The sequence below is a fragment of the Cetorhinus maximus genome, chromosome 21 (assembly GCF_964194155.1).
Source record: "Cetorhinus maximus chromosome 21, sCetMax3.hap1.1, whole genome shotgun sequence".
Classification (NCBI taxonomy): domain Eukaryota; kingdom Metazoa; phylum Chordata; class Chondrichthyes; order Lamniformes; family Cetorhinidae; genus Cetorhinus; species Cetorhinus maximus.
This window is the reverse complement of record NC_135899.1, coordinates 79,109,845-79,134,230: the sequence shown is the minus strand read 5'-3', so window position 1 is coordinate 79,134,230 and position 24,386 is coordinate 79,109,845. Positions and strand designations below refer to the sequence as shown.

Sequence of the window (24,386 nt, the reverse complement as noted above, 5' to 3'; positions counted from 1 at the left end):
TTCCTGTTGTGCTTTTGTGCCAGAAAGGAATATATAACTGTTGCAATTCATACGTTCGTTCCTTAAATATTAGCCATTGCCTATCCACCATCATACCTTTTAATGAAGTTCCCCAATTTATCTTAGCCAACTCACGCCTCATACTCCGTAGTTTCCTTTGTTTAGATTTAGAACCTGAGTTTCGGATTGGACTACTTCACTTTCCAACTTAAGGAAGAATTCTATCATGTTATAGTCACTGTTCCTTAAAGGACCCCGCACAACAAGATTATTAATTAACCCCTTCTCATTACACAAAACCAAATCTAGGGTAGCCTTTTTCCGACTTGGTTCCTCGATGTACTGGTCTAAAACAAATCTCGTACACACTCCAGGAACTCATCTACCACAGTATTATTGCTAATTTGGTTTGCTCAGTCTATATGTAGACTAAAGTCACCCATGATTACTGTAGCACCCTTGTTACATGCACCTCCAATTTCCTGTTTAATACAATCCCCTACCTTAGCACTTCTGTTTGGAGGCCTATAGACAGCTCCCACTAATGTTTTGTTGCTTCTTAGCTCCACCCAGACTGATTCTATATCTAGATTTTCTGAGCCACTATCCTCACTCACTATTGCACTGATTTCATCCTTAACTAACAATGCCACGCTGCCTCCTTTTCGCCTGTCCTTCCTAAATATTGAATACCCTTGGATATTCAGTTCCCAGCCTTGGTCACCCTGCAGCCATGTCTGTGTAATCGCAGTCATATTGTACCCATTTACATCTATTTGTGCTGTTAATTCATCTACCTTATTGCGAATGCTCCATGCATTTAGATACAGTGCCTTTAGACTTGTCTTTTTACACATTTGTTTTTGTACTATGGCCCTATATGCTGCTAGCCCCCGTTTATTCTGCTTTCCACTTTTCTGTCTTTCAGTTCTATCTTTGTTTACCTCTCTTATATCTCCCCACTCAGGTTCCCACATCCCCCTGCCACTCTAGTATAAATCTTCCCCCACAGTACTAGCGAATACCCCTGTGATGATATTGGTTCTGGTCCTGCTGGGGTGCAACCCCATCCGGCTTCTACAGGTCAAATCTTCCCCAGAATTGGTCCCAATGCCTGAGGAATCAAAACCCCTCCCTCCTACACCATCTCTTCAGCCATGTATTCAACTGGTCCAATTTTCCTATTCCTGATCTCACTAGCACGTGGCACTGGGAGTAATCCTAAAATTACTACTTTGAGGTCCTTTTTAATTTATTTCCTAGCTCCCTATATTCTACTTGTAGGACCTCATCCCTCTTTTCACTTATGTCGTTGGTACTGATATGGACCACGACCTCTGGTTGTTCACCATCCCCCTTCAGAATGTCCTGCAGTCGCTCAGTGACACCCTTGACCCTGGTATCAGGGAGGCAACATGCCATCTTGGTGTCATGTCCGCGTCCGCAGAAACGCCCATCTGTTCCCCTTACGATAGAATCTCCTATCCCCATTGCTCTCCCACTCTTCTCCCCCATGCAGCTGAGCCACTTGTGGTGCCACGGACTTGGCTCTGCGACATTCCCCTGAGAAACCACCTCCCCCAGCAGTATTCAAAATGGAAACTCTGTTAGAGAGGGAGGACCCAGGGGACTCCTGCACTACCTGCCTAGTGCCTTTTCTCTGTCTGGCGGTCACCCATTCCCTTTCTGCCTATGCACTCTTTACCTGTGGTGGGTGTGACCACCTCACTGTATGTGCTATCCACGAAGATCTCAGCTCTGAGGATGCTCCAACAGTGACTCTAGCCGCTGCTTCAGATCTGAAATGCAGATTTCAAGTAGCTGCAGCAGGAGACACTTACTGTAGATGTGGTCACCATGGACACTGGAAGTGTCCCTGACTTCCCACAGGAGGGACATTCCATGTGACCGAGCTGCCCGGCCATGATTTACCCTTAAATTACTCCCTCTACTTTTACTCCTCTAGTTTAGAGAATATTAAGGTCAATAGAAATACTCACCAAGTCCTGCTTACCAAGGCTGCTGCGCTTCTTTCAGAGGAAAGGATCACCTCCTTCACTCTTCAGCAAACTCCCTCACTCAGCAAACTCCAACTGAAACACACAAATGCAGCCCAAGACAGCACTCATTGCAGACCAGGCAGCACTGTAGTTGGGCTGCTTTCCTCCTCCATGAATCTAGCTTCTGAAAATCTGTTTAAGCCTGTTGCCCAATTAACTAGCTGCAAGCAGAGCCTGAATGAGCCCTGTTTTAAAGCTGGACTAAAACTCACCCTCCCCCAACCCTAAGAGCAACTTTTAGTTAATTGCTTAATTAAAGAAAGACTAAACTGTAGATAGAAATTAACCCTTAAACTAAATTAACCCTTAAAACTCCCTCACACACCAAATTCCAACTGAACACTCAAACGCAGCAGAAGACAGCACTCAGCACTGCCTATTTCCATACATATATACATAGATATTTATCCAACTCAGACTTAAAAAAATTATTCAACAACCCTGCTTCTGCTGCTCTCTGGAGAAGAGATTCCACATATTAATGGCCCTTTGAGAGAAAGAATTTCTCCTCATCTCCATGCTAAATGGGAGACCCCTTATTTTTAAACCATGTCTCGTAGTTCTAGTATCTCCTACAAGGGGAAACATCCTCTCAGCATCCACCCTGTCAAGTCCCCTCAGGATCTTATATGTTTCAATAATATCAACTCTCATTTTTCTAAATTCCAATGGACACAGGCCAAACCTGTCCAACCTTTCCTTGTAAGATAACCCCTTCGTCCAAGGAATCAATTGAGTGTACCTGAATTCTGAACTGCTTCTAATGCTAATTCTAATTATATTATTTCTTAAGTAAGGAGACCAAAACTGTACACAGCACTCCTGGTGTGGTCTCAACAAAGCCCTGAACAACTATAACAAAACCTCCCTGCTTTTATACTTGATTTGCCTTGCAATAAATGCCAGCAATGCATTAGCCTTCCTAATCATTTGCTGTACCTGCGTACCAACTTTTTGTGATTCATGTGCCAGGACACCCAGATCCCACTGTACCACAGAGTTCTGCAATCTCTCTTCATTTAAATAATATATCGCTTTTCTATTCCTCCTGCCAAAGTGGACAAGTTCACATTTTCCCACATTATACTCCATCTGCCAAATTTTTGCCCACTTGCATAACCTATCTGCATCCCTTTGTAGCCTCTTTATGTTCTCTTTGCAAGCTACTCTCCTACCTATCTTTGTGTCATCAGCAGATTTAGCAACCTTACATTTGGTTTCTTCATCCAAGTCATTGATATAGATTGTGAGTAGCTGAGACCCCAATACTGATCCATGTAGCAATTCACTAATTACCATTTGCCTACCAAAAATGGCCCATTTATCCCTATTCTCTGCTTCCTGGTAGCTAACCAATCCTGTTCCAGAATTATCTTTGTTTCACTTTGGACTTAAAGGGACATGTCACAAAAAGAAAGTACAGGCTCTTCCCCAAAATGCAAGGGTCATTACACTGCTTATCCTTTATTTGACATTGGACAAACAGGCTGACAATACAGTAGAGGGATTGTGATGGTGGTGAAGGTAGAACTAGGTGTCGTCAATTTACATGTAGAATCTGACGTTGTGTTTTAGGATGATGTTTTAGGATTAGCTACAGCATGTAGATGATAAATGGTTTGATAAGGATAGACACTTGGATGAATAAGAATGGAACCACATGAGTGCAGTCCCACCCAGCTGCATAGGAGGAAACTCTACTGTGATGCATATATGCATGTGTAGAACAATGCTTTGGGCTGATAATTTTTTAATATCTTGAGAACACACATGGTAACCCTTGCTTTTTAAAATTGTTTCTTGAAAGCAACTTGCAGTGATGCAAAAATGGTGGTATAACTGCTTCTTAAAATAAAGCAAAGCTGGAATCTACATTGAGTGTTTCTGTTTCTTAGCTGGGCTTGGTGCTTTAATTTATGGTCTGATATAGTTGAGCCATGTTTGTGGAAACTTCAATAAATCTCCTTTTCTGATAAAACAGACTTGCAAGGTAGTTGAAAACATTTGCGAATAAATAAACAGTGCAGTAAATACTTTTTAAAAAACAGAGAAAATTACCTGAAAATGACACTGTGCAAATGTACAGCTCAGTAAGACTTTTACCTGATTACGTAACAAGATGAGCGTTGCAACTGAACATTTGAGGTGGACTTTTTTAACATTAATTTACGGGATGTGGGTGTTGCATTTATTGCCCATCCCTAATTGCCCTTGAGAAGGTGGTTGTGAGCTGCCTTCTTGAAGCGCTGCAGTCTGTGTGGTGTAGGTACACCCACAGTGCTGTTAGGGAGGGAATTCCCTAATGGTACACACTGCTGCCACTGTTCGTCAGTGGTGGAGGGAGTGAATGTTTGTGGATTGGGTGCCAATCAAGTGGGCTGCTTTGTCCTGGATGGTGTCAAGCTTCCTGAATGTTGTTGGAGCTGCAGTCATCCAGGCAAGTGGAGGATATTCCATCACACTCCTGACTTGTGCCTTGTAGATAGTGAACAGGATTTGGGGAGTCAGGACTGCTCCAAGTAATCATTTGCTGCAGATCCCCCCAGCAAGATAATTTTGGTGTTTAATACCGTTACAGGGTTCTGGTCTAATTACTAAATTATGGAGTTTTGCTGAACTTTCAATTAGGAGTAGAATAAAAAACTTTGTAAGTAGACTATTTCCCTTGATCTTCATTTATCTGATTTCATTAATTCCCACCTTGACCATATTGGTGTAGTGTGAATTTGTTCCTAAATTTCTCCATTCTGATGGAAAGTGGACAAAATCCAAGTGGCATACCAGATTAGCTGGGCAGGGGATGTGGGAGGTTTTGAGGCGACAAACCCAAGCCATGTTGCATTCATTCCTTTGTGCCCTCTCAGTTTAGCAAAACTCAGAAGTTCTGGCACTCAACACAATGCTTCAGTTAGGCGTTTCTCCTGGAATATTTTTAAAATTGGGGATTATAAATAGTAGTAAATCTTCTTTTCCACTAACAATGGCTGTCAGAATGAATAGTTGAGTCATGACAGACAGTGGTTTTGGATTTTGCCTAGATTGCAGCCTACAGTGGGTGAGTGGTGTGAAGAGGACTGAGTTATGAGGAAAGACTGAGACAACTTAAGTTTCACAGGCTTGAGAGAAGGCAATTAAAAGGTTACTTTTATAGAAGTTTATATGATAGTAAATCCAGAGCACAACTTCAAGTTATGCTATGTCTGCGAGATGAGGGAACACAGATCCAAACTAGTCAAACACAAATGTAGGATTAAATTTGGAAAGTTGTTCTCACACAATTTTAACACCTGGAAGGGACTTTGGATGGAGCAGTGAAGCCAGAAACCCTAGAGTTGTGCAAAAAGCTGTGATAGCAAGATTGTAGCTAAAATGGGTATTAGCCTTCCTCGTCTATATCTATAGTGGGAAGACTGGTCATGGATATATTCTAGAAATGGGTTGGTCTGGGGCTTGATACCAGAAAAAGAATTTCTCAACCCTAGTGTAGATTTTCACGTATCCTGGGGCTAGAATTAAACACAATTAATTAATATGAGAAAAGTTGTTTGCTATTTAGAATTTCATTAGCTATCTTTATTAATGTCCTTGAAATTAGTTTTCAGGTGATCCTAAACATCTGTTCCATTGAAATATATGTATAAGTTAGTTCCTCACTCAAGAGCAGTCACCACTGAGATAATTACAAGAGATCTGGTTCTGAAAGAACAGTCAGCATCTAGGATGGATCCAGTAAACCCATCATGTGTCTGCAGTGATGTCAGATTTCAAGATCACACATCTTAAATAAATGAATGGTCTATTTAGGATGTTCTAGTCTAGCAGAAAAGTATTGAAATAGATTCTGAGATGGCAGTAGTACTGAAATATAGTAGTATGGCCAGGAAGACTTGTAGCAGTAGGTGGAAGCAATCCAGCTGAAACGATAAATAAGGGAGAGATCAACAAGAGGAACCCTGGAATTGAGATGTGAAGCTTGATCCTTTTCTTCTTTGCTACTCTACTTCTTGAGGCAAGCTTGTTGCACACCTGTTGCTCCACTTTTCTAACTGCCATAACATTTCTGGCTTTAATGGATTAGGAACTAAATGTACTTCAAGCAGAATTCTGGGAGTTCTTGCGCATGCACGAATAGCCACACTTTCTTGATGAATGGCAAAAGTGGGGATGTGGGGAGCTATGTAGGAGGTAGGGTGTTTGAGGGTAGGGAGAATTAAATGCAGAAAAATACTAAAGCTAATCACATTTGGATAAAATTTCAGGTTTATTCAACAGGTACATCATAACACTAGAATGTGGAAAATTGCGTGTGAGAAAATGATTTATGAAATCTTGTCACAGCATGGCTTGGCAGTGGCTCTGAAAATTGCGTGTGAGAAAATGATTTATGAAATCTTGTCACAGCATGGCTTGGCAGTGGCTCTGTATAAAACATTACCTCGTTAATTAGTATCAAATAGCTGCTGAAGTATTCAGAACTTTGCCTATCTGAGTTGGTATTATAGATATTTCTTCACTTTGGCTAACCTATTGCTGTATATGCATTGCAAGGTTGTAAATTCCCTTGTGAAGAAGCTCAAAAGATCTTGGTGTTTGTTCACTTTGAATTTATAATATTCTGCATATATTAGGATGAATATTCCTGTCATTTGTTGAAAGGAACTACTGGGCTCTGTGTTCCACACTACTACTATCTTTAGATGGAAGTGCATCTCAGTGATGGCCTTTAGTTTTTGTATCCTCACACTGTTCCCTTAGAACATAGCGTGCAATAATGGAAGGATCCATAAACTGGTTAGCAATCTGGTGAATGTTCCTTCCTGGTCGTAATCATTTTAGTACTTTACAGCAGGAGAGTTTTGTGGGTTTCCTTAATCCATATACGATGGTAGGGCCTGGTAGGACCTGTATAGGACCCACTGAACCAGTGTACCCTGCTGGATGCCAACTTAGCATTCAGAACTGAAGCACTGGTCTCCATTGCTCTGACTGTTTGAAGTCAGCTATAAATTCTACATCTTTTGACTCAGTTGGAAATACTGTAACTAGCTACAGGCTTGCTCCCATCTGAGCAGTAAATATTTAGAAATAAAATTTGCAATAATATATAATTGATCAGAGAGATCTCTTTTGTTTAAGATAGTGTCTTTGTATCTAATTTAAGAATCTTTGTATCTAATTTAAGATACAAACAATTTGGCCATCTTCCTTTAGTTTGTGATGTCCAGTGAGACTCAAATTCAGAGTATCTATTGATCTGTGTTCTTGGGGTGCTGATCAGGAAAACACAATATAATGTCACATTATCTGGCAGAGTGATACCTGCTCAAAATTAACTCCAATAAAGTGAAATTGTTTCATGGTGGGAATTTCTGAAAACGAAATGTTCACTCAAACTAGAATGGAATAACTCCATTGTACTTAATGTCCACTTTTTTCATAAAACTTTGTGAGAGTACATTGCATAACTTTTTAAATTTGACGTTACATAAAGTGTAATATAGTTCGATTTTTTTCAATATAGTACGTGGCACTTGAGGTGTCTCATTACACTTATAATTAATTACAGGTTGTACTTACAATATACATTTCCTGTCAACCATTCTCTGGTGCATACAACTGGAGGAGTTTTCCATGGCTTCCAGCCCCTTGGTGTACTTTAGTGGGAGGGTCTTAGACTGTGACTTTACTCTACTGAGTTTTTGTGGTGGCTGGCCAAGCTTCAGTGTGACCCTCAGCATGTTGTTCTGGACTTTGCAATATGTCAGCCTGCAACATTGTCATGGACAGCTCTTTCCATTGGAAGACTAGCAAGTTTAAGGCAGATAAAATAGTGTCTTTCACTAAGTTGATGGTTCTCCAGCAGCAATTGATGTTTGTCTCAGTGTATGTCCGTGGGAACAATCTTTAGAGCACAGAATCCTGTGTTATGGGGTTTCTCAGGTTGAACTTCAACAAAAACCATTGCATCTCTTTCCAGACCTTACTTACAATGCACATTCAAGAAGAAGTTGGAAATTAGTCTCATCCCTACCACAAATGCCCCAAGGGCAGTGTACTGTGGTGCTGGCCCTTTCTCACCACCAGTCAAGCTTGTTCTTGGTACTTGTTTGAAAGATCTAGCAATGAGGCTTCTGCCAAATGACAGTTTGGTCAGAGAACCATCCAACAGGATCAATCATCCCCCTTTTCCTGTAGGGCCTCTAGGACATTGTGTGGATCACTGCCTGATGGACTTGTGGTCGAAGATGATTTTCTGCACAAAATTTTCCACGAAGGACAGGTGGAACAGGATGGTCCACCAATGTTCCACCGCAACACTGCAGCACTGGGTATATAACCTCAGAATGGAGTGACATTGTGTTTGAGGGTCTATGTACAGCTTGATGCAGCCACACATGAAGGTGGATTCTTCAGAAGAAGAGTCATATTGGACTCGAAACATTAACTCTGTTTCTTTCTCCACAGATGCTGCCATAGCTGCTGAGTTTTTACAGCACTTTCTGCTTTTATTCGATCTTCTCTCCCTTCCCCTTTCTGTGTGGAACTACTCCACCTTAGCACAGATGAGATCAGAAGCTTAGAGAGAAAGAGATATTAGACTTGTGGCTAACTACCTTCCACAGTTCTTTTTTATGTTGACATGCATTTTCGATTGTGATTCACTGTAGAATTGTAAGTCACGAAAACTTGCCTTAAAATGAAAAGCATGCTGTTAGTTGGCTTTGAAATTGGGTAATATATCCAACAATGGAATCCTCTTTAAGCTGCCTTAAATTATGATTTTTCTTGCATTCTGTAAATGTTGGTGTTTCTTTCTCTTTAGTATATTGCTCTGCACTTTACACACAACTTAGCCAACCAGCTAGCACTAGCAATATATTGAACCTCCTGCTGCATACAGTGTTACATTTGTTGTGACGAGCCAGATATATTGTAATGAATTTCATTACTGAAGTAAAGGCACGATAGTTTATTGTTTGATATCTATTTAACATATAGTAATGGACTTGAACATTACTGAGAGGATATTTGTAATGAGTTGATGTCACTTAAAAACTTAGAATGTGCCCAAATGAGGAGTTTGCGTTTTGATGACAGGTGCTGAGGAGAGGTCAAGCTGTTCCCCACATGGAGGATGAAGGGGAAGTTTCTCAAGGCTTAACTTATTTACCTGAAACTGCATTTTCAAAGACTTAAGACAAAGTTATCTGCATTTCTCCTCCCCCATTGTCCTGTGCAGAGGAAACTCTGGATGCAAAACAATAAATTGTGTAGTGTTGAATGCCTGAGACTGGGGCCCACTTATCTATTAAAATCTGATCAATATTAAATTCCATCTAAAATTTCAAGTTTCTTTGGGTATTGATCATAATTCTAATTTCTCTCCTTTCAGGCTGGAATAATAATAAGATTTCCGCTAACCATACCTCTTCCCTCCCTTCAAAAGCCTCTTCTTTAGAGATACTACATAAAAGAACAATGGTGTTAACATTTTGAACATAAGGTTTTCTTTTATTTGTTCATGAGATGTGGCTGTCACTGGCAAGGTCAACATTTATTGCCCATGCTGTATGACTTGAAGGAGAACTTGCATTTTCCATTTTTGTGCTGCCCAAGTTCTTCTAGGTAGAGGTCACAGGTTTGGAAGGTGTTGTAGAGGAAGCCTTAGTGAGTTGCTGCAGTGCCAAGTCTCGCAGCATCCTGATTTGGAAATATATTGCCATTCCTCCGTCGTCACTGGGTCAAAATTCTGGAATACCCTAGCAGCACAGTGGATGTACCTGCACCACATCGATTGCACTGATTCGAGAAGGTGGCTCTTCACCACCTTTGATAGGAATTAGGAATGATCAATAAATGACAGCCTTGCCAGTGACATCTGTATTCCAGGAATGAATTTTAAAAACTCTATATTTAAAATGTTAACACTAGTTATTGTGCTTTAATGTCGTGTCTGTAAAGAGGTTTTGAGAGAAATGAAGTAAAGTAGCACTGAGGGATTTAGGGAAAGTATTCCAAAGTTTTGGACCAAAACAGTTGTAGACTTTGTTGCTGAAGGTGGAGTGGGCGAGGGAGGGATGCAAAGGACGCAATATCAGAAGAGAGGAAGGTGCATAACAGGAGCATGGAATTGAATTTGGTTACTGAGGTTGGAAAGGGCAAGACCATGAAGGGATTCACAGGTGAGTAGAAGAATTTTAAAATTGATGTGAAGGAGAGTAGCGGGAACCAGCAAAAGTTGGCAAAAACAAGAATGATAAAGCAGGATAAAATGCATTTAGCAGAGTTTTAGTTGTGCAGGGAAGAAACATAAGCCTGAATTAATATCTCAGCAGCAGCAGCAGTGAGATGGGGTCAGAAATGGGGATATTGTAGATCTGAAAATTGATAGTTTTGGTGGTGGCTGGGATATGTGTTTTGAAACTCCATCTAAACAGGCCATTGGGTTCAGTCTGAGAAAGCTGCCAGGGGAAAGGAGGAAGCCCAGCACTATGATGAAGAGTTTTTGATGGAAACAGAACACAATGCTTTAGTCTTGGCAATGGTTGAGTTGAAGGAATTGCCTCATTTAGGATTTGATGTCAGCTAAGCAGTCAGATGGCACATATGTGTTAGAGTAGCTGAATGATAACAGAAAGCTAAAACCGAATCTCAAAACCATGTCTGTGTATATTGAGCCCATGTAAGGAAGCACCTTTTTAAAAGTCAATGTTTTCAGCATTGTGGAATTGAGATAAAGGTGTACATCTCTGACCCCCTACACCAGCCACTGTGCTGTGCAGGCAATTTCAACAGGTTCACTATGGAAGCTGACCCTTTAACACATTTTGCAACAGTGTGAAATCAGAACAAGTATTTTGTTTAGATTGTTTAATCATTCACTTTGAATGTATGAACTGGAATAAAAGATGAATGCTGATTATAGTGGGACATTATTAAAAATATGTATTTCTAAATAATCAGAGTGTACTAGAAGCCTCTCAATGGCTGTCTGTATCTCAGGTTCAACATGTTGAAGTGCCCTGGCTTCATTTTGAATGGAAAATCTATTAGGAAATGTTCTGCTTAAGAATGTGGCAACTGTGTAACTCGGGTGGGGAACCGTTTTCTTATTACGGGCCATTCACAAATCAGTCACGGGCCACACACACAAAAAAACCAACTTAATTTAGTTTCTTTAGAGAGAATACAGAAGAGTTCAACTTACCTGCTGTCTTAATGTGATGGCTGAATTTGAATATTATATTGTTAAATATTACTATAGCAATTTAGCTGACACTTTTATCCAAAGCAAATTTGTAATGATGATGATAAATGCTATTTTGAAGGCGCTATTGTCATAGGTCTACATTTTTAGAAATCTTGCTGTGGGCCGGATGAAATTGAGCAATGGGTCATATGCGGCCCACGGACCGTAGGTTCCCATCCTGGCGTAGCTTGTTGAAACAGATTTTTTACAATGTTTGCTCTTTGTGTGATGACTCGATGTTTGTATATTGTGTTTAGCTGGCAATTTATTTCTAACTTTTTATTTTACAGAATGGACATGGAGCCTCAGAAGAAACACCAGATCCTCCAGTGCAGGTACTAATGTATGAGCTGCAGGATAAAGTAGAGCAGAATTACAATCACCATGTGTGTTTGAAGTGTTGGAAAGTTTTAATAAATAGAATTCGATTTCCAGATGATTACTAATGGAATTTGATGGAAACAACACTTCATAACTAGGTGCTCCTCTTCCCAGTCAAATCATTAAATTGATAATTGCTATTTGCTTATTTAATAGAATAAGTGTCCCTCCAGGTGTTATATGTGTATTACGTTAAAACACCATAATCCTGTAAAAAGAAATGTGAAGGAAAAGCATTTTATCTAAGATGAACATTGACTGTCAGGGCAATGTCTTTGTATATTGGCATGTATAAAAGGTTTATATAAGTATGTTCAAGTCTGCATAGGACTTGCTAAAATTCTGAATCATTTTCCTTCAACATTGTATTACGACGTGGGTTATTTGTTCTGATATCCTATCAGAAGGAAGCTCTTTTTATTGTCTCTCACCACCAAAACCCACCCATTGACTTCTTGCTTTCATTGGTTTACACAAGCTAAGATGGGAATCCGGCATCCAGATTTTAAAATGTAGGATATGATGAAACATTTCAGTTGTAATTACAGACTTTGGTACACATTTATAATCTGTTATAAAGCATTATCCTGGTGCAGCTATACTTTCTTTTGTATTTAAACGCTTGTTTTGGAGTGCCTCAATAATTTTTTTTACTAATAATTAAATAAAGGCTCTATTTAAATCTGCCCACTATAAGTTTTGTGATTTGTAAGCTGAAACTACTGTAAATAATCAACTGATACCAGTTTTGTAAATCTCAAAATTACGTGTGGAGTAATGGAAGTTCGAGTAGTCTTCCCCTGCTGAGTTGTGTGTTAGAGGGAATGGCATCCATGCAAAATGATCAGGATATCTGTTAGCCAAGTATTTGTGAGTGGTGGTTCTCAACATTTTAGTCATAATATGGACTTCAGAGAAAAAATGTAATTGAGGTGACTGTTAAAATTCAATCACAGCAATTCATGCTGTAACAAATATGCCTGTTGTAACTGGTTACATATATAGTTATGCAGAAACAGTTGTTGAAGCTAATTATGCTTGATCATACTCCAAAATTTCCTGAGGTAGTAATGCCTTTTATATAAATTGGTCAAGGTATCTAAGTATTGAATTAAGCAATTGCCTTGATGATGTGTTAATACGCAGAGGATCTTTGTGAATATTATGCTTCCTATGTATGAATTGAGTTCTGATTTTTTCTTTCAACTGATCACATACTGCCCCATATGCTCTTTTTAATACTTCATTATCTGAACAGTGTGTTGTGTTTCCCTCTGCCCCACTCCACCTCACTTTCCTTATTTCACTTCATCTAAAGATGCTGATCTTTGCTGGAGTAGAATTCCATGGGTACGAGTAGCTTTGTGGTACCTATTTCAAATAAACATTATCCATAAATGAGCCTGAGCAGAGTGGTGACAGTCTATTCAGTTATGGATGGTAACGTCCCTGAATTCCAATGCCAACAGACCTCTCAAATGGAGAAATTAATATATATTGTATACACACGTAACGTTTCCAGCAAGATAGTAATCGTGTGTTGGATCCAGATGTTTTTTGTTTTCTTGCTTCTTATCTTCTCTCCTCCCATCAAGGTCATTCCAACCAGTATGACTCTAGCAGAGATTGGCTAAATCAACAAAAACAGAGACCATACCTGCCTAATGCTCTATTTGGTGTAGTTATACCAGTTATTTGACTTGTAGAGCAGTTTTGCAAATGTGAGGTTGGGACAAATGAAAATGTTATTTCAATTATGAAACGTCTGCCCGTGCAAAGATATGTGTGGACTAGTGTATGACTTGCGTTGTAGCAAATAGTTTGATTTAATTTTCTTATGCCTAGAGTAGAGGTTAGGATGGCAAGAATCATTTCATTGCCAACAGCCTCTTTGTGCAGTGATAGAATATTTATACCCAGACCTGTGTGTGATATAAGTGACATGATGATTCTGCTTACTGTTTAATTGCATTATGTAAGAAACTCTGGGCGGAATCATCCCAGACTTGCACTATGTGGTAGTGGGTGGGAAAAAGAACGTTTTACCCGTCGGCTGCAATGGTGACCTTTCAGGCCATATTGTCCCAATCCCACCTCTAATCATGCATTACTGGGAAACATACCATTTCCCTGGCAGGCAGCCTCCGATTCGCCCGCCACACCATGACCTTGCTGCTTCCTCACGCCAAGCGCCATATTTAAAGTGAAGCTGCACGCACACCTCACTGCTTCCAGCCCAGGACTGCTGCACAGAAGACATGGTCCCAAAATACAAGAAGACTGCAACCCCTTGATTCAGTGACACATCCCTGGAACGCCTTTTTATGCCATTGCGGCCCATCATGATGTTCTTTATTCCTGCTCTGGGAGAAGGCCAGCCATCAATGTGGCAAATCCAGAATTGGAGGCGGTGGCATCAGTGATCAGTGCCAATGCCCTGCAAAAGAGGGCAGCCACCCAGTGCCTAAAGACGATGAATGGTCTCATCCATTATGCTATGGTAAGTCACTCTTGTCATCACTCTCAACTCACAAACCCATCACAAAGCCACAGGGATCTCAAACCTCAAGGGACAACACCACTACCTCTTACACACACCCTCAGACCTCCATCAGGCTCATTTCCTATCGAGCTCGCGTCCTTATCCCGTCCATGGCTCCGCTCACCACACAAACATTCCATGCAGAGCCATGCGCCCTGCTCACTCTCCATCTGTTTTCATGGAGGAGAAGCTGGCTCACAGCAGCAGGGGGAGGTCTCAGACCAGGGGGTGGGGGTGGGGTGGAGGGGGTGGATTGGCCCACATTAGGCCCCTTACTCACTTTGAGGAGTGTGCCATCACGCGACTGGTGAAGATGTGGACCATGCCTGTGGGGATGGTGGGGTCGGCGATGAACACCCACGTGAGGATCCTGCACCGCATCATCTCTCTGAACGCAACTGTGAGTGCTCTCTCTCCTGCTTTTGACTCTGCTACCATGATTTATCTCTACTTTGGTTCACAGGGAGCTCTGCGAAGTGACCACCACCCTCAGCCAACCAGTCCCTCAGCTCCATCCATTTCCTCACCTCCAGCAAAGAGGACACCTCCTCCATTAAAGAGCTTGAAATAAGCAGCCTGGAAAACCTGTCACAGCACTTACCCACATGATCCACCAGCACAGAGACACACACCTAGGTGAGACCTGGATCTAGAGCAGGCTTAGGTTCACAATCTGGTGGTCACCTCACGGATATGTGTCTGCAGCAGGAGGAGGCAGGTTTAGCTGAGTTCCCTGGCACTTGGAAGACTGCTGGGGAAGAGGCATTTTTGAGGTCCGAACAGATGATGACCCTCTGGATTCTGCCTTCCAGCACATCGTGGAGAGTCAGCAGAAGGAGGGGGAACATCACGCAGAGCTGTTGGAAACACTCAACAGACTGGCAGATGAGCCAGAGGAGTGCGTCAGCCTGCTCTCTGATGAAATGGTGCTCGCATGTGCACGTATGGAGGTCTCCATGGGAAGGATGGCAGCCACCATGGATACCCAGCAGAACGTGGAGATGCATGCAGACCTGCATTCCATCATGGTAGCCATGGGTGAGTTCCTTTATGGCAACGTGAGATGGAAATGGAGCACCTCAACATCCCTTCAGATGCTTCTTCCCTTCAATAAGTCAGGTCGGGGCCCTTGGGCACCCGAAGGGAGGAGGAGTGGGAGCTGCTCACCCCAAGGCCATCCACTCAGGAATCTGAGTGTGTCCTCTCCCTCCGAGTTCCCTTTGCTTGTGACCCCCTCAACCTTGTCCTCTGTCACTGCAGAGGGAGCAGCTGGCCCACAGGAGGACAACCAAAGCAAGCCGGGGCCCTCAAAGCCTCGGCTCTCCAAAGGTCCAATGGCAAAGTCATCAGAGGCAACTGGGCCCAACCATTGCACAGGTTATCTCCACCCCTGCTGCGGATGTCAGGGCAGCACCTAGAAGCGTTAGGCCTAGAAAAGTTAAGAAATTCTGATGAAAATTGATTACACGGTTGAACACATTTTGTCACTTTATAATCTAAAAATATATTCTCGTTCACTGAATAATGTGTAATGGTGTCTTTCAGCTTCATTGACAGGCTTTGCGAAACTTCCTACTGCACCCCCTACCCACCATTAGCAGCTCAGCTGCAAGCTGCCAGCCCAAGAGTGATTCTGGAGGGAGAAGTGTGTATGTGTGGCAAGACCTTCTGGAGCCTCGTAAAGCAATCTCCCATGCACGCGGATCCTTCCTCCATCACACTCATCTCTAGGTCCTGGGCATTTTTAATGCTGCCTGCTGGGGTTCTCTTTCAGTTGTCCATCTGAACTGACCTGCATCTCTGCCCACCCACTGATCACACTCCCATGCAGCACCTGTTTCCGCCCAACACGAGTCTCCTTTCACTTTTGGTTTTAGGAGCATGGTGCGTGTAACATTTGTCTTTAGTGCCCCTGTCCTTTACTCTCTCCCAGTCACCCATGTCCTTTCCCCCATCACTGTCGACCCCCCTGCCATCACCTTCCACCTCCCAACCGTCACCTACCAGGAAAAATCTTTTTCTTTCGGGAATGTCCAGATGAATGTGCACGTTCCCAACCTTCCCAAAAATCCCACCCTCATCCACATTTACCTCCCCGACCTCTTCCTTACCACCCCAGGGTCCATGTCTGGCTCCGAGTCCCCACCAATCACCCTCGCAGTACCTTCTACTGATACCATCGCACCCTCACCCTCCCAACTTACTCTTCCCTCCCCCCCTTACTCTCCCCCCCGATTCCTTCCTTCCCCCTCCCATACTCCATCCCCCTCCCTTAATCCATCCCCCTCCCTTACTCCATCCCCCTCCATTACTCCTTCCTCACCCCTTAGACCTACCTCCCCAGTTGCTGTATTCTCCCCCGTTACACCCTCCACCCCCACTGTACGCCTTCCCCCACAACCTTACCCCCGACACCATCGTTCCCCCTCCCAACCTCATTCCCGTGATACCTTCGTTTCCTCCTGTTACCTTCGCTCCCACCCTCCCGATCTCACCCCTGACATCTTTGTTCCCGACTTCCCAACTTCACCTCCCCCGACAGCATCATCCCTCTCCTACCAACTCACCCCACCCACCCACCCCCGAAACACTTTCCTGTCCCAGTCAGACCTGGACTTTCCTCTCCCACCCCTCCGCTGGAACATCTTCCTCTCCCAGTCCCACCTTGCCAGTTGCTGTATTCACCCCCGTTACACACTCCACCTGCCCCATATGCCTTCCCCCACAACCTCACCTCCAACACCATCGTTCCCCCCCTTCCAACCTCATCCCCCTGACACCTTTGTTTCCTTCCTGTCACCTTCGTTCCCACCCGCCCGATCTTACCCCTGACACCTTTGTTCCCCCCGTCCCAACTTCATTTCCTCGACAGCATAGTTTCCCTCCTCCCAACTCACCCCTTCTCCCCCCCCCACTCCCGAAACACCTTCCTGTCCCAGTCAGACCTGGACTTTTCTCTCCCACCCCTCTGCCGGTACATCTTCCTCTCCTCCCCCTCAATGATCAGCCATAGCAGACCATGGCCAAGACACTCATGTCCCAAAGCAGACCATCAACGTGATCTTCCACCTTCCATGAGCTGCTTCGTGGCAGAGTCATGTCCATGAGAATCTACGCAGCATGCGATGGACGTTCCTCCAGGGTCCCATTGCTGTAGGGCTGCAGCATCTTCTGTTCCTCAGATACCCATGATGTGAGGAAGGCCCTGACGGTAAGTCCTGACTTCACGTCACATTTGCCAAGACGTGTACTGCACCTACGTGTTTTCCTGTCAATGTGGCAGCAAATTTGACGTGAGGCGATGGTTCCAGTGAGCTGGGCTTATAATGAAATGCAGATGTATTACAATGAAGTTCCCAATGCGGCCTACCATTGACGGGTGGAGCGGACTATTGCAAGCTGGTTTCACGACGTCATGAAACCGATTTTTGGCCTTCCTGCTATATTGTCTATATTGTCCGATCATGCCTGCCATGACGTCCGATGCTAGCAGGTACGGAAAATTCTACCCTCTGTGTATAATTCACTTGAGAATTAAAAATATATAGATTAGTTGTGGTCTAATGTTGACTATATTTGTATTACTGGCAACTGAGAACTTTAATACTGTCTGGAGTGTCCATTATCGCTAATGTAACAGCGTTAATATTGAAGGATGTTTCTGGGTAATTTAAACTAGAGATTTTAGTACCGGCAAATGATCCTATTGATATGTGGAATTGCTGTCTTTTTAAATATTATTGAGTATTGTTGTAGTGTTTTCCTGTTTTTTTTTTAAGGAAGCTTAGTGTGGTTTTCAGAAATTATTGCAAAATTGGTTCCCCCAGCAATCCAGATCAATATCTGCAATATATTCAAATCTGTTTAAAGACAATCTGTGGGACTTCTTTTTAATGCATGTCCAAGACTACTTTAAAGAAAATCAGTGGATCAGTCACCTGTGGTTCAACAACTTTGTTTTCCAGCAGAATGTTACATGTTGGTCTCAAAAGTCCTGTAGTTGAAACCATTTGGGTAGATGGTGGGCTGGAGCATTGAAGCATAGATTGGGGTGCTGGAATTATGGAATTTTGCTGCATTAAGGGTGCTGACTATGTTTGTTGTATGGTAGTAGTATCATCATCAAATACATGGTGGGGAGAATTTGAGTAGGAGCTTAATCTATTTGCAAAATGAATGAATGTGGCTGGTTCAGATGAGCATTAATAGATGTTTGGGAACGGCCGTTCAATTACCTTATCTTCTGAAGTTACTATGTGGCATGAAGGACTGTTGAATGGATAGAATAAGACTTGCAGGTCAGGACAATTGGAAAGTGTGCCACACTGGAATTCAAAATTCTATTTTTTTCCCTCAGAGTTTAAAAAGACGTGGAGACCGGCAGGGACTTCAGTTTTAAAAGGACGTGGAGAGTGGCGGGGACTTCAGTTTGAAAAGGATGCAGAGAGCGGGAGCAACTTCAGTTTAACTTTGCGAGAGAGAGGTTAAAACAGTGAGACTTCAGGAGAGAGGGGTTAAAACAGCGAGACTCAAGTAGGAGCAAGGGTAAAATAAAAGCAAGGGTCCACATTCTATATAGATAAGATATGTCTGGGGATTTCATTCACGTGATTTGCACATCCTGCTCTATGTGGGAAATCCTAAATACTCCTGGTGGTCTGCAAGAGGTGCCTCCGACTGGAGCAACCCGAGCTCCAAGTTTTAGAGCTTGAGCGGCAGCTGGGGGCACTAAGGTGCATTCACGAAGCTGAGAGGTTTGTGGATAGCACGTTTCAGGATGTGGTCACCCTGCAGCTTAAGGAAGTGCAGGCAGAGAGGGAATTGGTGACCACCAGACAGAAGGAGGGGACCAGGCAGGTAGTGAGGGAATCCCCTGAGTGCATCTTGCTCGCAAACCGTTTCTTGGCCTTCAAAAATGGAGAGTGACAGTTCCTCTGTGGAGGCCAACCAGAGCCAAGGCCATGGCACTGTGGGTGGTCCAGCTGCTCAGTGGAGGAGGAACAAGTCTGGAAGGGCAATAGTGGTAGGGGATTCTTTAATGAGGGGAGTAGACAGGCTCTTCTGCAGCCGTAGATGTGACTCCAAACTTGTATGTTGCCTCCCGGTGCCAGGGTCAAGGATATTACGGAACTGCTGCAGAGCATTCTTGAAGGGGGAGGGTGAGCAGCCAGAAGTTATGGCCCATGTTGGGATCAATGACATAGGGAAAAAGAGAAATGAGGTCCTGCAAGCAGACTTTAGGGAGTTAGGTAGGAAATTGAAAAGCAGGACTTCAAAGGTAGTAATCTCCGGATTACTCTCGGTGCCATGCAATAGTGAATATAGGAACAGAAGGATAGAGCAGATGAATATGTGGCTGGAGAGATGGTGCAGGAGGGAGGGCTTTAGATTCCTGGGGCATTGGGACCGTTTTTGGAGGAGGTGGGACCTGTATAAGTTGATGGGTTACACCTGAACAGGAACGGGACTAACATCTTTGCGGGGAGGTTTGCTCTTCTGTTGGGGTGGATTTAAACTAAATTGGCAGGGAGTTGGGATCCTGAAAAGTAGTTCAGAGGGAAGAGAAGCTGAGATGGAATTAGAAGTTTAAACGCTAGTAAGTGAGTCTGGAAGGCAGAAGAAACATAGGCTAGATAAAAAAGAAGCGAGTTTAACAAGGCTAAATGGAATATATTTTAATGGAAGGAACCTGAGGAATTAGACAGAGGAGCTAAGGGCACACATGGGAGTATGATATCATAGCTATGACCGAGACTTGGTTAAAAGAAGGGCAGATTGGCAGCTCAACATTCCTGGTTACAGGCTATTCAGACGAGATAGAGAGGGGGTGGAAGAGGAGGGGGGTGTTGGGGGGGCGGGGGTCACAATATTGATCAAGGAATCAATTATAGCATTGAGAAGGGATGATATCTTGGAAGGATCATCAAATAAGGCCATATGGGCAGAAGTAAAAAATGCAAAAGGGGCAAACATGCTGTTGGGTGTGCACAATAAGCCTCCAAACAGTCAGAGAGAGATAGACGATCAAATATGTATTCAAATTTCAGAGAAGTGTAAGAATAATAGGCAGTAATAGTAGGGGATTTTAGCTACCCAAATACTTACTGGGGTAGTTTTAGTGTGCAAGGTAGGGAGGGAGCAAAATTCTTAAGCTGCATCCAGGAGAACTTTTTTAGCTAGTACGTAGAAAGCCCAACAAGTTTTTCCATTTCCATGCGTCGACCTTTGCATCGGTCTTCACCATGGAAAAGGGCAGTTCTGGACTTAATATTCGGAAATGAGCCCGGCCAGACGGAAGGCGTATCAGTAGGGGAGCATTTTGGAGATAGTGACCATTAGTCAGTTAGATTTAGGATAGTTATGGAAAAGGATATGGTTGGGCTGGGAATAAAAGTTCTGAACTAGGGAAAGGCTAATTTTACTGAGATGAGATGCAATTTGGCCCAAGTGGACTGGGAGCAGCTACTTGCAGATAAAACTATGTTAGAGCAGAGGGAGGCATTCAAGGAGGAAATAGCGAGAGTATAGGCCAACTATGTTTGCATAAAGACAAAGCGGGGGACCAAGTCTGATGTCAAGGGACATAAAGGTTAGGAATAAGACAAAAACAAAAATAAAACAAAATGGCAGATACCGAGGGCTCAATATGGCAGAGTCCCTAGAGGATTATATAAAGTGCAAGGGGGAACTTAAAAAGGTAATTTGGAAAGCTAAGAGAGTGCATGAGAAAGCATTGGTAGGTAGAATAAAGGGAAACCCAAAAGGGTTTTTTAAATATATAAAGAGCAAGAGAATAACTAGGGAAAGAGTAGGGCCAATTAGGGACCATAGAGGTAATCTGTGTGTGGACCCAGAAGACGTGGCTACAGTCTTCAATGAATGCTTTGCGTCGGTCTTCACAATGGAAAAAGATGACGCAGGTATAGACATCAGGGTGGAGGACTGTGAAATATTAGAGGAAATTAACATAGAGAAAGGGGAGGAACTAGCGGGTTTAGTGGCCTTAAAAGTGGATAAATCTGCAGGCCCTGAAGTGCATCTTGCAGATGGTACACATTGCTGCCACTGAGCGTCGGTTTTGGAGGGAGTGAATGTTTAAGGATGGTGTGCTAATCAAGCGGGCTGCTTTGTCCTGGATGGTGTTGAGCTTCTTGAGTGTTGTTGGAGCTGCAAGGCAGGTGGAGAGTATTCCAACACACTCCTGACCTGTGGCTTGTAGATGGTGGGCAGGCTTTCGGGAGTCAGGAGGTGGGTTACACACCACAGGATTCCTAGCCTTTGACCTGCTCTTGTAACCACAGTATTTATATGGTCAGCCCAGTTCAGTTTCTGGTGTAAAGAACATACTTTTTTTATTTCTGTTGGGCTGTGGATTAAAATTACAATGGCTGTAGTTCGAAAGACATGTCTACTGGAACAGTGAGGGGGATATATACAGTGTTGCTGTCCTGGAACAGAGTTTGCCATGAAAGACAGGATGGAGCCGAGGATCAGTTTGGTCTGATGGGAAACTGCTTAGCAACCACATTTTAATTGGCTCCTACCCAGGTGACCAGGGTTTGTGAGAGAGCAAGTGGAGTAGAGAAAAGCTCCCAGCCTGAAAAGAGAAAAGACCGAAAACCTCTTTCTCCTCTGTGTGTAAGAATCCAGTAATTCTACAATAATGGCTAGCTGTTTCTCTTTCCCTCATATCACTATAACCTATTCCCTCTCTGAAAAACCCCTGTTAAGAGGAAAAGGGGAAAATCACCGTTAGAGACATTGAAAAGCAAGTGCTCAACCAGTGAACTAAAGACTGAAAGTGTTGGGAAGACCACCTCATGTCATCAGCAAACAACTGAAAGGAATTTGGAAGACATCAACCAAAATCAGCTGAGGGAGGGCAATACATGATAGCCAGCAAGTGGTTTCCTTGCCCATGTTTGCTCTGATGCCATAAGACTTCAGGGCAACGCCCTCCCAACCCAACCCCACTGTGCCGCCATCGCTACTGGGTCTGTCTTGCCGGTGGGACAAGACATACCCAGGGATCGTGATGGTGGTGTCTGGGACATTATCTGTAAGATATGATTCTGTGAGGATGACTATGTCAAGCTATTGCTTGGCTAGTCTGTGAGACAGCTCTCCCCATTTTGGCACTAGCCCCCAGGTGTGAGTAAGGAGGACTTTGTAGGGTCAACAGGGCTGAGGTTCCCGTTCTCGTTTCTGGTACCTAGGTCGATGCTGGTTGGACTTTCCTTTTTTGAGACTTTGTAGCTGAGTAGCTTGCTAGGCCATTTCAGAGGGCATTTAAGAGTCAACCACATTGCTGTGAATCTGGAGTCATATGCAGGTAAGGATGGCAGATTGCCTTCCCTAAAGTACATTAGTGAACCAGATCAGTTTTTACAGCAATTGACAATGATTTGATGGTCATCATTAGACTTTTAATTCCATATTTTCAATTTCCACCATCTGCCGTGGCAGGATTCGAACCCACGTCTCCAGAGCATTAATTGATGAAGCAGCTGGGGGTAGTTGGGCCTGGGGCCCATTTAACTGAATGCTAAGTTTTGAACTTTCGTCCTAATACTTAAATTAAAGATCTTTTAGGTATCAAAGTTTGTTATTTTTGTCCTGTTTAAAGCGTAGCATGATTTTGTTTTCCTTACCCCCACTCAAAAAGAAATACTAATACAAAAGCAAAATACTGGGATGCTGGAAACCTGAAATAAAAAGAAAAAATACTGAAAATACTCAGGTCAGGGAGCGTCAGTGGAGAGAAACGGTTTCTCCAGGGGCCCAGAGTACACAGATTGAAAGTGATTGCCAAAAGAACCAAATGTGTCTTGAGAAAATATTTTTTCCGCACCGAGTGCTTAGAATCAGCAATGCACGATCTGACGGGGTGATGAGGCAGGTTCATTTGTGGATTTCAAAAGGGGATTGGATAAGCACCTGAAGATAAAAATTGCAGGATTATGGGGAAAGTGTGGGAAGTGGGACTAGCTGAATTGTTCTTGTAGAGAGCTGGTGTGGACTCCATGGGCGAATGGCTGCCTCCCATGCTGCAGCCATTCTATGATTCCATGATCTGACCTCATATCTCGTTATGTGCCTCTGCATCAAATTTTGTTTGACAGCACTTCTTTGATACGCTTTGAGAAGTTTTACTATGTTAATGGTGCTTTATAAGTGCAAGCTGTTGAAGATGGGAGAAGGACTGTTGCATGACTTTTAGTTATAAGAATTTTGCTTATTCAAATATGCTGATCTTTGGGAATATGCCTGTGACTTAATCTGTCCTGCCCCTCAGTGCTAGAGTGGTGCATGTAGGCTGTGAGTGACTCCCTCGAATAGACAGTTTATGCACTCTAGATGAATATTACACTCAGGTCAGGTGTGTGTTGCAGTTGCTGCAAACATCCCTGGAATGATTGGAGTGACTTGTCAAGTGATGATTCAACCCTTTACACAAATAATTTATCATTACAATAAAAGTGTGTTTAAGGGGCTGGTTGGCTCAGTTGGCTAGATGACTAACGTAGTTCTGAATAATGTCAGCTGCTTGGGTTTGATTCATGCTCCAGCTGAGGTATACTTGGAACCTGCCACCTTGCCCTGCCCCTGAGTGTGGAAGGCAATGGCAAACCACCATTGAGAAAAAACAGCCAAGGAAACAGCAGATAATGAGCCAAGGACCTGCCTTCAGGCAGAGCACACACGAATGAACGAATGAATGAATGAAAGAAAGGTGTGCTTAATAACATGGAAAGATGGGTGTGTTCATAGAAGTAGTGTTCAAAACCTAAATAACCTAGGTGGATGGCTGCAAAAAGCATACAAACTGACTGGAAGCTGTTTTTTTATACTTCAATTGAATAGCAGTATTCTCTTGTGATTTATGGAATTGAAATCCTTTATTCTTTAATACAGCTAAACATAGATGGAGGAGGCTGAAACATTGCCAAGTCACATATAACAATTTTATATTCTATATTTTTGAAAAGCCTTTTTTTTTTTGAAAAGGCAATCCATTTAAGCCAGTTATCCCATTCTAGCCTGAAATTATAGTCTGGAGGCTTTCAATTGCATGCATTAGATTAGCTGAACTGACTGGCAGTGTCTAGTCTGTAATGCAAAGTCATCTTGCAAAAGTGGAGATGGAAATCTA

At 43.0% G+C, this 24,386-nt stretch overlaps 1 protein-coding gene across 2 annotated transcripts in view; it reads left to right on the top strand.

The window, feature by feature from the left end:
* The window catches only part of LOC144696034 (ribosomal protein S6 kinase alpha-1-like), a 248,604-nt gene that overhangs the window by 22,546 nt on the left and 201,672 nt on the right, over positions 1 to 24,386 (top strand). For both annotated transcript variants that reach the window (XM_078567218.1, XM_078567217.1), the window contains exon 2: positions 11,601 to 11,645. In XM_078567218.1, the coding sequence (XP_078423344.1) occupies positions 11,601 to 11,645 (45 nt within the window). The remainder of the gene's footprint in view (positions 1 to 11,600; positions 11,646 to 24,386) is intronic.